The 12,887-nt window shown below is 54.2% G+C and overlaps 1 protein-coding gene across 3 annotated transcripts in view; it reads right to left on the bottom strand.

The window, feature by feature from the left end:
• The window catches only part of SPTB (spectrin beta, erythrocytic), a 138,563-nt gene that overhangs the window by 6,035 nt on the left and 119,641 nt on the right, over window positions 1-12,887 (bottom strand). For all 3 annotated transcript variants that reach the window (XM_017533992.2, XM_037740454.1, XM_017533990.2), the window contains one exon: window positions 474-730. In XM_017533992.2, the coding sequence (XP_017389481.1) occupies window positions 474-730 (257 nt within the window). The remainder of the gene's footprint in view (window positions 1-473; window positions 731-12,887) is intronic.

The raw sequence follows: 12,887 nt of genomic DNA on the forward strand, positions 1-12,887 counted from the left end.
TTACAGCTGAGGACACTGAGGCCCAGACTGATAAAAAGTGGGGCTCCAACAAGGATGTTGTTAGTGCCAAGACCTATCTAGCCTTTACCTACTTATCCCTAGCCCTGGGATACTAGGATAATAACAACTCGTGTTCACCAAGTGCCTGCTCTGGGCCAGGAACAGTATCTGTAGTGAAAAGACACACTGTTTCCATCATCTTCTCTCTCCAAATGGGGAAACCGATTTAAAGAGGTTGAATAACTGGCATGAAGACATAGGATTTGAACTCAGGACCAGAACCGGAGATGGGCTTTCCCATCATGCCAAGTAGCCCTCGTGGCTGGCCCAGAGGGGTGCCCAGGAGCTCTTACAGGCCAGAGGCAGAGGGCACCCCTCCCCCAGGACATGCCCACATCACTAAGGCTCTGCTGGCAGAGAGATCCCTGGGAGCCACCCAACCTCCCCTCTGCCAGCAGCCTCCCCACACTCACCTGTTGGAAGCCTTCTTGTTGGGTCCCTCCAGGTCGTGCTTGCGGCCCAGGTAGCCTTCCATCTGCACACTGTGCCCGCGGTCCCGCGGGGCCAGCAGTGTTGTGGGCTCATCACCCTCACTCAGGGGCGTATCTAGGACCTTAAAGAGGGGCTCCGTGGCAGGCCTCTCGTCCCCAATGGATTTCTGCCTGTCCTCATGCTGCCCCGGCGGTGGTGGCTGCTGCAGGTCCTTAGGCCACCTTCCCTCTTCTTCCCCCTGCTCAGGGCATAGGGAGGAGCACACCTTTCTGGGGGCTCTGGTAGAGACAGCTGTTCTCAGCAAAGCTGGGAGGTCAGCAGCCACCTTCCGTCACCCCCACGCCTACTTCCTTTCTGCTCCCACTTCCTGGCACACCCTGGCTCTTCCACAACCTGCTGTGGGTACCCACTCACTTCCCTACCCTGCCCATGCCTCTGGCTCCATTTCCACCCCATTCCTCCTTCAGAAAGCTGCAGGGTGGCCTTCTCTCTCCAATCTAAAATAGCAACCGAAGGTTCTCAGAATGAGCCAAAGGGGCCTGAATGATTATTTCATTAAAAGGGTGCGGGGGTGGGGGCAGGTTCCAATGCTGCTGGCGAAGCTCTGGCCCCGCTTGCTTCAGCCAGACACTCACATGAGGAAAGTTCTGCTGCTAAGACAAGTTTGACAGCCACTCATGGTAGAATGTTCAATGGGAACTCTTCTGGTACCTTCAAATTGTGCCTCAAGCCCCAAAACTAAGGGTACCAGGCCCGAAGTCTGCCCCCACCACCTCACAAAGGGAGAACCCAGACCCTCCTTGGCCATCAGCAGGTCTAACGGGGCCCTCTCTCCACCATTTGCTGGGAGCTTGCTGGACAGGGCAGTGGTTCCTAACCCTGGCTGTCTTCTGCCATCATTTCAGGTGCTTTTAAAAGAAACATTCTCGGCCGGGCGCGGTGGCTCATGCCTGTAATCCCAGCACTTGGGGAGGCCTAGGCAAGCGGATCACCTGAGGTCAGGATTTCGACACCAGCCTGACCAACGTGGAGAAACCCCGTCTCTACTAAAAATACAAAAAAATAAAAAATAAAAGAAACATTCTCAGGCTCCACCTCAAGATGCTGTGTTAAGTGGCCAGGGGTCAGCACACTGGTATTTCTTCCTGAGCATTTCATGGGATCTAATATGCAGCAGGAGTTGAGAATTCCCCTTGTAAGGAGGCACTGCCTTGGGGAATTACTGCGGTTTTTACCTCCCAGCACCTCCCTGTGGAGACTGGGGGATCCCTGGCCCCTGCCCAAGTCAAGGGAGGGGCTTCCAATGATGCCACAGGGGCCCACGAGAGGGGGAGGCTGACCTGTCATTCCCTGGCTGAGCCTCTCCTTATGCTAGACCTTGCTGATCTGCCCTTCTGCCTATTGGGCAGAAGAAAGAGAGGGCAGGACAGATTGGGGCAGCAGAGGGCAGCCTCCCATTGCCAGGTGGGGCAAGAATGGGTGGGTCTCCTCCATGCCAAGTGAGCACCAAGGAAGGCAGCCTCTCTGGAGCCATCTGGCCAGGACCTAGTCCCAAAGGCCTGACTGCTGGGCAGCTTTCAGGAAGAGGTAGGAAGGCCCCCAAGCAGCTGCATGGCTGAAGCACCAAGGATATCTTCACCCAGGAGGTCAGAGCCACCTCAGGCAGTCAAGAGACTGCTCCTTTTTCTGCTCCCTCCTCCCTGCCCCAACAGCTGAGGAGGAACGCCCAGAGGAGTGCTGCGGAGGAGAGGGAAGGAGCCAGGAGAAAGCATGGGGCAAACCCGAAATAGAGGATGGGGATGGGAGGATGTGGGCCCCATGCCAGACATCAGATTGAAGCTTTAAACTGAAACAACTGGGTAGACTTTTTATCCACTGAAAGTCACCAGGGTCTGCCTGAGGTGGCCTTAGGAATGGGAAGGGGGCTCCACGGAGACGCTGGAAGGCAGTGGTTGCAAGAAAGGTAAAACTGATCGTGTTTGTATCTCATCAAATTAGGACTGTTCGGGAAACAGGTTATATGTTGGGGTTTCAGTCAGATTTCAAAGAAGGGGTTATGTGGCTGGGAAAGTTTGGAAACCACTGACCTAGTCTAATGCTTTTGAGCTATAAGAGAAAACCAGTGCTCAGAGAGGTCAAGTGACTTGCCCAAGGTCACACTGTTAGATAGCTCAATGTGAGCAGGAGGGGAGTCCCTGAGAAAGGGAGATCTGGAAAGTCTCACATTCCAGAGACCACCCAAAACATGCACTGTAGACACTCCAGGGTACAAAGGCTGCCAGATGCAGAGAGAAGAGTGGTCCCGAAGCCCTCGGGGGCACTAAGGTGGGAAAAGATGAGCACCATAAACATGGGATAAAAGCCCAGGAGTGTCCATTTTGTCTAGATATGTTATGCAGGAAGGAATGCCCCAAGACGCCCCTTAAGATCCCCAGTCATCACACACTCTGCAGTTAACCTGTCGGAATGTAGCCAGCTGCCTGCTGATAAGGAGGGAAAGAAGGCAAAGGAGAAATTCCCACGAGATATGCAGGTGCAATAAATACTGATACACAACCTTCCCGAGTGTCGGTAATTAGCAACGTCGCCATTTGATGGATTTATATCTGACATCCGCCTCTGCAGTTTCATTCCCTGAAAGTTAAGGGAGAGTCCCACAAACCTGGGGCAGGAACTGGGTGGGGGGAGAAGGTAGAGACTTAAGACGAAGCAGGAAATTAGATAAAGGTGGAGACTTGAGACAGAGGCTGGAACTTAGAGAGAGTGTGATGTAATAAGAGTGATAAAAACCACTAGCCTTACAAAAAGAAAACAAAAAAAAGAGTGATAAAAACCGAAAGGCAGAACTCTGGAGCTGCTGGCTCGTTCTGTTTCGAGCAGCCTGCTCTGCCCCATCTTTCAGAGTGCACTGCCTCTGCCGCTGCCTCACTCTTGCCGTGAATACTGCTGCTTCCCAGCCGGACCCGCTGGCTCCTCTCTTGGAGCCTACTTCCATAAACTCCCTGCTCTTTATTTTCCTTCAGTAAACCTTTTGCTTACGTTACTACTTGGTCTCTTGGCTGAATCCCCCCAAGTAAGACTAAGAATTGAGGAGTCCGCACTTCCCAGTAACAACAAGTCTAATAGGCATAGGAGGCCGTTTGGAACATGCACTCCCAAAATGGACACACCTGGGCTTTTATCCCATGTTTATGGTGCTCATCTTTTCCCACCTTAGTGCCCCCGAGGGCTGTGGCTGGACCGCTCTTCTCTCTATGCATCTGGCAGCCTTTGTACCCTAGTGTCTACAATGAGCCAGCATTGGACACAAGGATCTGGAGGCCCCAAAGCCCTGCCTTGATCACCCTGTAGCAGGGAGGAAGGGCAGGAGAAGCAGGGGTGGGACTGGAAGCCTGGGCTTGGGGTCCTTCAGTGGATCCTGTGCTCTGATTTGGGTATACATCTGGGGAGTGCCTGTTCTTACTCCAAGAGGGGCGGGCGTAGGTTCCAGAGGAGGGGACATGGGCTGCATTGCTGCTCCTGCTACCATCAGAGCTCTCCGTGCCCTTGGGTCTCAGAGAAAGAGCCACGGCAGATACAGGAAGGGAAGCTTGCCAGACCCTGTCAGCCACGTTTGCCTCTCCTACCCATCCTCTGCTTTCCTGGATTGGTTTTGCTAGAGACCTCTGTGCCCGCATTTTTTTCCTATACTTCCATTCCATTTTCCTTCCTTTAGAAAACTGTCCTCTGACTATAGAGATGGATTTTGCCAGGATTGACTCCCAACTTAATCCCACCTTCCTTCTGTTTCCTCTTAATGAGTGCTTGGCCCACATTCCTTGGCGGGGCATTCAGAGGCCATGTCAGTGCGATAAAAAATCATTCGGCTAGGTCACAGGTTGGCTTTGGAAAATGGAGGTTTTCCAATGTATGCAAGGATTTCTTCAGCGTTCCTGACTGCTCATGTAGAGACAATTTAAAATGCATCCTGTCCTCTCCACCCTGAAGGCCAAGGCCAAGAATGAGGGTGAGAGATGAAGGAATTGGGCCTTGGCAGGGCTTCCCTTCTTCTCTGGGATGGGGGAGCGGACACAGGTGAGAAAGGTGGGGTGTAATGAAGGTTGGTGCAGGAGAGAAGGAAGGGGCTTTGAGGACAATCCTTTCTTCCCCTCCTCAGCTCCCAGGAGGCTGGCCAACTCCCTGGAGTGGGACAAGAAGGAGGAACCAAGAGGGGCTGGGGTGAGGGAAGGAGGAAGAAGGATTTCTAGAAGGCCCGGTGAGCAGAGACAACAATGAGCTCTCAGACACAGCTGGCCCCTTCCCTCAGCCCTCTTCTTGCTCTCCCATTCGGGACCACCAGCAGAGGACCTCCTAAGAAGCCCACCCCTTCCCAGGTGTTGGGTCAGACAGGCCTGGAGTGAGAGTCCCTGGAACTCCACTTGGGGGAAGGGAGAGAACCTTCCTGACTCGGTTAGTGGGAATGAGCCCATGACCTACTTCACAGGTGGTTTGTAGCCTTTTAAAATGAGGTCGGGTCTGTAAACGTTGGCTCTCTTATGATCCTTCACCCCTCTAGCCACCTCTGCCTCCTTGGGGCTTTGCTGAGCAATTATTGTGGCCAGTGACCTGTGGGGCTAGCGCGAGGATCTAAAAAACCCTCTTGCTTCGGGAGTAACAGACGCTCAGGACTGAGAAATACGGAAGGGGAATCTCAGCCAGTGGCAGGCAAGGCCTCGGCCCCTCCTTTCTCGGTCATTTTCAGTTGGAACATTCCGAGGCTTGAGACAGGAAGGGGGAAACCCTTTGAACAGGTAAGCAGGGCAGAAGGGCCTGAGGCTCCACCCCTTTAGGGCAGTACGGAAGCGGCGTGAAGCCCCACCCCTTTAGGGCAGTGCAGAAGCGGCCTGAGGCCCCTCCTCAATGCTTGGAGTTGTGCACTTCGGTGGAGGGGCCCCAGAAGGCAAAGGCAGAGGTCTCCAGGTCCGGCCAAAGACAACGACGTGCTGCTGAGTAATTCACAAGTGGATTTTACAAAGAGCTCTGGTAATTCACAAGTGGATTTTACAAAGAGCTCACAACTTTGTCAAGAAAAGACTTCGAGGAAGATTGTATCTAGATATATATATATATATCCAAGAGGTCAAATCCTTTTCTGAAGCAGAACCATTTTTTTTTTAAAAGTTACTCTTGGGGCCGGGCGCTGTGACTTATGTCTGTAATCCTAGCACTTTGGGAGGCCGAGGCAGGTGGATTTCCTGAGCTCAGGAGTTCCAGACCAGCCTGGGCCACACGGTGAAACCCCATCTCTACCAAAATACAAAAAATTAGCCGAGCGTAGCGGCTTGCGCCTGTAGTCCCAGGTACTTGTGAGGTTAACGCAGGGAATTGCTAGAACCCAGGATGCGGAGGTTGCTTGAGCCGAGATTGCGCCACTGCACTCCAGCCTGGGCAAGAAAATGAGACTGGTCTCTTAAAAAAAAAAAAAAAAAAAAAAAAAAAAAAGATACTCTTGGGGTTCCCATCTGCCCAGGGAAAGTGCACAAACATCAGAGCAGGCTGGAGGGACGGCCAGCTGCTGCCTGCAGGCTCTCTGATCCCGGGGGAGTCGGGTGGCGGAGGGGAAGGCTGACAAAGCCCTGCAAGTATCTGAGTGTGTATGTAAAGATCTTTTGTAATTCATAAGAGATAAGGGATTTCCTGGGGCCTTTTATTTCTAGCCATGCCTCTGGGAGGGGTATGTAGGTAGAATCAACAATGGGGGCCTTATCAGGGAAGAGGGCGGGGGAGGCTGGGAATGGGGTAGATGCTGATGTGAGAAAAGAGATTCTCAGAAATCTAGAGCTGGAAAGAGGCCTTGGGGTCATGGGATTCAGCCCCTCCTATCGCAGATAGGAAAACAGGGTTCCAGAAAAGCTCAGTGATGGCTGAGATTAGAGCACACAGCAAGTTAATAGCAGAGCTGGGGCAAGAACCCATGGCCCTGCCTCCCTATCTATACAATGTCTCTCAACCAGAAAGGGCACTGTAGGTGGTGTGGAAAGGCAAGGAGCCAAGTGGCTGCACAGAGACCCACCCATGAACCCCTGGCTGCAAACCTGCCATGGGAGGGCTGTGGTGCTGATGGAATAGCCCTGCCTCTTTCTAGGCCAGATCCATCAAGGACCTCCCAGCTGACCAGCTGAAGCATCCACCCATGCCAACTTCGGGCCTGGTCAGGTTAGCAGCATGGTTTGGGAGGAGGACCCACTTTCCCCAAGCCCCAGGGCTAATAGGAGGGGACGAGGTTGGCCAGGGTGGTGGCTCACACCTGTAATCCCAGCACGTTGGGAGGCCAAGGCAGGAGGATCACGAGATCAGCCTGGCCAACATGGTGGAACCCCATCTCTACTAAAAATACAAAAGATTAGCCAGGCGTGGTGGCAAGCGTCTGTAATCCCAGCTACTAGGGAGGCTGAGGCAGGAGAATCGCTTGAACCCAGGAAGCGGAGGTTGCAGTGAGCTGAGACCATGCCATTGCACTCCAGACTGGGCGACAGGGCGAGACTCCGTCTCAAAAAAAATTTAAAAAGAGGGGATGAAGTGACGGTTCTCCTGCTGCCCCTGTAAGCAGGCCATAGTCTGAGGTGGGGACTGCCTTGCCCGATAGGAGGCAGGATCTACGGACAGAGAGCGCCAGGGGGACGATGCTGGCTACTCATGTGGCTGAGGTGTGATTGAGGGACCTGCAGGTTCTGCCCAAAGGCATCGCGTATGGAGTTGGAGCTAATCTGAGATTCCCTTCCATCTCTGTGCTGTAAGGCAGGGGCTGCTGCTGGAGCCCTTGGGGTCATCAGGAAGATGCAGATTCCACCCAAACCACTGAGGGCTGTCACTCACCGGAGCAGGGGACACTCTGAAGGAAGAGAGTACTGCTGCCTGGAAGAAATTCTGGGTGTCCGGCTGGGGGTGGCAAGGGAGTCTAGACCATAAGTAGGGGTGAAGGAGAATTGGGGAGCAGGCTGAATAAGGCAATGTGCTGCCTTTAGTTGTCTGGTTTGGGGAACAGGCAGGGGGAGGTGTGTGAGGAGCTGTGTGTACTGGCTGTGGGATCATGATGTCAGAGGAGGGCAGGGGACAGGCAGCATTGGCTGCTGGTTGACAAGGATCAATGGAGAAGAGGGCATAGTCTTTTTAGGGCCTCACAGGATTGTAGTCAAATCAACAGGGAGAGGCCGCAGGCTCCCAATGGGTGGAGGATGGCCGTCTCAGGGTCTTTGCAGTCTTGCAAAGTCAAGCAGGAGTTTGTGTAAGCTTGACTTTTTAGGGTCCTGCCTTGCTAGGAAACTGGCTTCGGTGGGGGAGGGAGGTGGGTAACTGTCCTATCTGGGCCAAAGGAGGTGAAGGTGTATGTCCAGGCTCAGCCAGCAGGTGGCGCAGGGGACTGCACACAGACGACGAACTCCCCAGGCTCCCAGGAGAAACACAACCTGGCTCGGGACCACAGGGTCTTTCAGAGGTTCTGAAGATGCTCAGCGAACTCGGATGCATTTACGAGCAAAGAACACAGGCGACGGGGGTGTTCTCTCTAAAGGTAACGCCGGTGAGAACCAGGGCCTGAGGATGCACCCCAGAAACAGACAGACTGCAGCAATGGGATGCGTCGTGCCATGACTGACTTTATATTAGATCCCATGGAGGATGCTGCTTTTAAGAGATGAAGGACTGAGGAGGGGGATGGAGAAAAATGAAGGGACTTAAATGATCACCTACTAGGTGCCAGCTGCTCTATCTACATTGTCTCTTCCAATCCTCCCAGCCTCTCTGCAAGGCAGCCTCCCGAATAGCTGGGACTACAGGCGCCCACCACCACGCCTGGCTTTTTTTTTTTTTGAGACGGAGTTTCCTTCCTCTGCCCAGGCTGGAGTGCAGTGATGTGATCTTGGCTCACCGCAACCTCCGCCTCCTAGTTCAAGCATTTCTCCTTTTTCAGCCTCCTGAGTAGCTGGGATTACAGGCATGTGTCACCACACCCAGCTAATTTTTGTATTTTTAGTAGAGACAGGATTTCTCCATGTTGGTCAGGCTGGTCTCGAACTCCCAAACTCAGGTGATCAGCCTGCCTCAGCCTCCAAAGTGCACAGGGGACTGCACACAGATGACAAACTCCCCAGGTTCCCAGGAGAAACACAACCTGGCTTGGGACCACAGGGTCACCATAAGCGTGAGCCACCATGCCCGGCTGATTTTTGTATTTTTTAGTAGAAATGGGTTTTCACCATATCGGACAGGCTGGTCTCGAACTCGTGATCTTGTGATCTGCCCTCCCAAAGTGCTGGGATTACAAATGTGAGCCACCATGCCCCGCCTCTGTGTTCTTACGAAATCCTGCTGCAAGAGGGGAGACCTGTGTCCTCACTCCAGAGGAAAGCACCTGTCCGATGCAGTTTACAGTCTAAATGAGATGATCCTGGCTTATGTGAAACATGGCTGATTGACAGACGCAGCACAATCATGTCAGAGCTGGAAGAGGGGCATGAGACCAGACAAGACCCAAAACTAGATGCCTTAGGCAAACAAAGAGTGCTGGTGACTGTGGGGTTCTAGGAGCTGGCCACTCTGGCAGCCAAGTGTTGCCCTCTCCCGATGTCTGATGTCTCAGCTCTTGTCCTCTTGTTGAGAACGGCTGTCACTGGGTGGGTTGGAAAGGCTGTTCAGAAGACAGTTGTTTGCAAGAGAAGAAAAGAAGCTGAGGGCAGCCAAAGAGATAAAGAGATGGCAACTTAAGCTGGTTAGAGACAGATGCCTTAAAGGAGAAAGCAGAGGCTGTTGCTGAACAGCAGGAAAGAGCAGGGTGGGGAGCTGAGGCTGGGATGCATGGTGAGCAATGCCCTGGATTGAAGGCTGAGGGATGGGGAGGGGCTCTTATGAGAAGTGGAATAGGGAAGCAGTGCAACACTGCACCCGACAGTCCAGCTGTCTGTCCAAGACGGCAACTAGGGGGCTGGGCAAGACAACAGGAAAGGATGCAGGGCAGAAGGCCACCCAGTGAAGTGAATGGAAGGGAAGGAGAATAGCAGTGTGCAGGGTCCCCTCGGATGGAAAGGAGAAACCTGGTCCAGGGTCACCAGGACATGAGGAGAGAAGGAGGCTTGCTCGGGAGCTGTCTTCACTGTGCCTACCACCTTTGTGGCCTCTTCAGGTCCCTGGCCTGGAGGAGCTGCTGGCTGCCTAGTCGCTCGGTGGCCCTGAGCCAGCCACTCAGCATTAGAAAGACTAGAGAGAGTTAGAAGATGCTGACTCCCCCATCAAGATCTGCCACCCAGTGGTCGCGTCATCCACTTCAAACCCATTTCTGAGATGCCTCCAAAGTTAACTGAGTCTCATCCGGAGACCATCAGTATCTAGGATGTTCTGCAACACAACTTGAGAGGGAGAACTCAGAGTCTTCAGAGCAGAGGGGCCAGAAGTATTCAATCTGACCACAGCAAAGAGAAAGGGACATGGCCAGAAGCAGGCAGGTGTCCAGACAGAGCCTACAGCAGGTTTCTCCAGGGAGCTGGGCGCAGTGTCAGTGTGCAGGCAGACACACCCCTGCCGTGCTGACTCAGGCATCCTGGGTAGACAGGGACACGCCCAGGTTTTGAGGAAAACTGACGTTGTTTCCAGCTGTGTCTGCCCATTAACAAGCATAGGATTTGCATTCGCCGCAAAATGTCTGAAAGAGTAGCAGGAAGAGTAGGAAAGACTGGGAGAGCTTGTTCAGGCGAGAAGAAACACAGCTGCTGTCTCCACACCCACATCCCTTCCATCCAAGGACATGAGAGCCCCGCCGCTGGCCGCTGATGAAAGCTCCCGGCTGCCTGCCAGAGAGGCTGCTGCTGGGGGAAGTGCCCAGGTTGCCAAGGTGGAACAGCAGCTGGAGCCAGCCAGACACCAGCCAAGAGGTGGTCCTGGCTGCAAGTCCAGTGCCTGCTCAGCCCCTCGGCACTTGCCCTGATGTTTGTAAGTGCTGGTTACTTCCCTGAAGCCACATAAACCTTTAATTCTATGGAAATGGAGAGGCAAGGGACCTAGGAGTCTCAGCTCTCATGTTTAGCCCTAAGGAGATGCTCAGTCCCTTTCTCCAGGGCAGCTGGCTGCACAGGCAGTGCTGGAAGGCTGCGGGAAAGAATGACATCTGTGAGGTGCCCTTGGGGAAGAGAGCTTTCCCTGACTTCCTGATGAGAAGGCTGATAAGGAGGATCACCCAGCAGCTGCTTTCTGGAGTGGGCTGGCATCCCAGGGTCCCCTCTGCACTCCAGCCTGGATCTAGCCTTGGGGCTTGGAGGCTGGCAAGGTATGTTTATCCCACACAGTGAGCCCCAGCAAAGGTGATTAGGAGCACCAATCCCTTTCAGGGAAGTCATGCATGTTGTCACTGCAGCCCTGCTAAGAGAGTTCTCGGAGCAGTTCCCGATTCACTTCCCAAAACTGGAATCAGGCACAGCGGACAGGAAGGTGCACAGGGCTGTGGACTGGGGTTGCTGAGGCACCCAGAGCCCGGGAGGTGGGGGATGCTCAGCAGGACCTCCAAGTCCTTCCCAGGGCCACAGCCCCAGGTGAAACAGAGGTGCTTAGTCTCGGGCAGGGCTGCCTGCCCACTGCACCTGCCCACTGCCGAGGGCTCCCTGGGCCTTCTTCAGGCACTATCCTTCCCGAAGCAGAGGTGCAGCCCCGCCTCTACTCCCTGACGTGGACACAGGCAAACACCCCAGCTCTTTACTTCTTTCCCATCTCCCATCCCACACCGTCGGGCACCTGAGACCATCCAGGTACCACAGCAAGAAGCATGAAGCAAGAGGAAAGTGGTGAAAACCACCTCTCCCAGCCCCTCATTATAATTTGCGAAATTGCTGACATCCAGGCATGTTCCAAACTTTTGGGAATTCTCCAGAGAGGGCTTTCTAAGAGCTCGGAGATGGGGGCTTGGAGATGGGGGATTCAGTGGTTTATCTAAAATCATGCAGGAAGTTTCCACCAGGATTGAGGACTAGAACCGAGATGTCCTGACTCCCCTCCAGCAGTTTTGTCTCTTGTGAGTGAGGTCTCGTTTCTTCTGCCTGGCCTCCCATGCACTTACCTGTATGAATGGATTGGCCTTTACCAGAGCATGCTCTAACATGAAAATGCAAGAGGTGAGGAAAGGCAGTGGGACCGTGCAGCCATGTGCTCGAGGAAGAGGCTGATGTGTGGGGCACTCGGGGAAGGGGAGTACTGGGGTGTGTGGCACCCTGTGGTGTGCAGCTGTCCAGACTCAGGCAGGGGTGCCTGGTCCACTCCCATCAGTTCCCCCCAGCAGGAAGCCGACATGCACAGTGAGGGGTGGTACATGAAGCAACACCGCATGGATCTATTCTATAAGGCACCGACACCAGAGCACACACAGAGTGCTAGCAGGAGAGCCACCGTCCCCCAGGCCTATCCCAGAGGGAAGGCACAGCCGTTGGCCATACCTCCCTGGGAGAGGCCTGCGGTTCTGTGAAGGGGCTAGTCCCAGGCAGGCTGCAGGGACTGGCTGCTGGCCTTTCAAGAAGCCTTCTAGAGCCAGGTAGGGTATCCCGACAGGCTCTGTCCTCCTCTGTGTTGCATGGAAGGCAGATGGGGTATTAGGCCCTCCTTCTGAGGTTTGTGGATCCCTGTAAGAACTTAACAAAGGGCTCAGAAGAGAGGAGCAGCCGGAAATGTGTGCATGAGGCCTTGGGTCTGGTGTCCATTTGAGTCACCATCTGGTTTCTTTCCGGTACTGGGCACAGGCCAGTCTTCCCACCTACTGGAGTGGCTGGCTCTCTGGAAAGGGTCTCCAATGTGGCTCACTCCTCCTTCCCCCAAAGAGATCATCAGGTCCAAACAGGTTTTATTCCCCTCTACCCAGTGACATTCAGGAGTTGACTGGAGGCGGCTCTGATGCACAAGTAGTTACATTTGCACAGACACACATGACATAGACAATGGGTGGAGTTGCCCAGGTGCTCACAGAGGAGCCGACACACCAGGACACCGCCGCATGCAGACACACAGGGATGCTCGGCAGAAGCAGGCAGGGGCAGGGCGCTGCGACGGCCCCAGCCAGTGTCCACAGTCTGTGCCGGGGCCCCAGAGTTGGCTCTCCTTCCAGCAGGGGCTGTTGCTGGGGAAAAGGGGCTTGGACGCAGTCCACCACAGACAGGGAGGTGAGACCCCACAGGCCACAAGGGAAGCCTGGGAGGGAACTTTTGGGAGAGACCCTTCAGCAGAAGCCCAGCAGTGCCCTCTGCTGGGTATGGTGGGCTGGTGCAGCTAGGAAAAGGAGGCCTCTAGCCAGGCTGGAGGCCACAGAGGTGTGTGTGTTTGCGTGCCTGCGTGTGTGTAGGGAGGTGTCGCTCTCTTTCAGAGCGTGAGAAGGGCTGAAAAAGGGAGGA

This window comes from Cebus imitator, unplaced genomic scaffold (genome assembly GCF_001604975.1).
Source record: "Cebus imitator isolate Cc_AM_T3 unplaced genomic scaffold, Cebus_imitator-1.0 Scaffold83, whole genome shotgun sequence".
Classification (NCBI taxonomy): Eukaryota; Metazoa; Chordata; class Mammalia; order Primates; family Cebidae; genus Cebus; species Cebus imitator.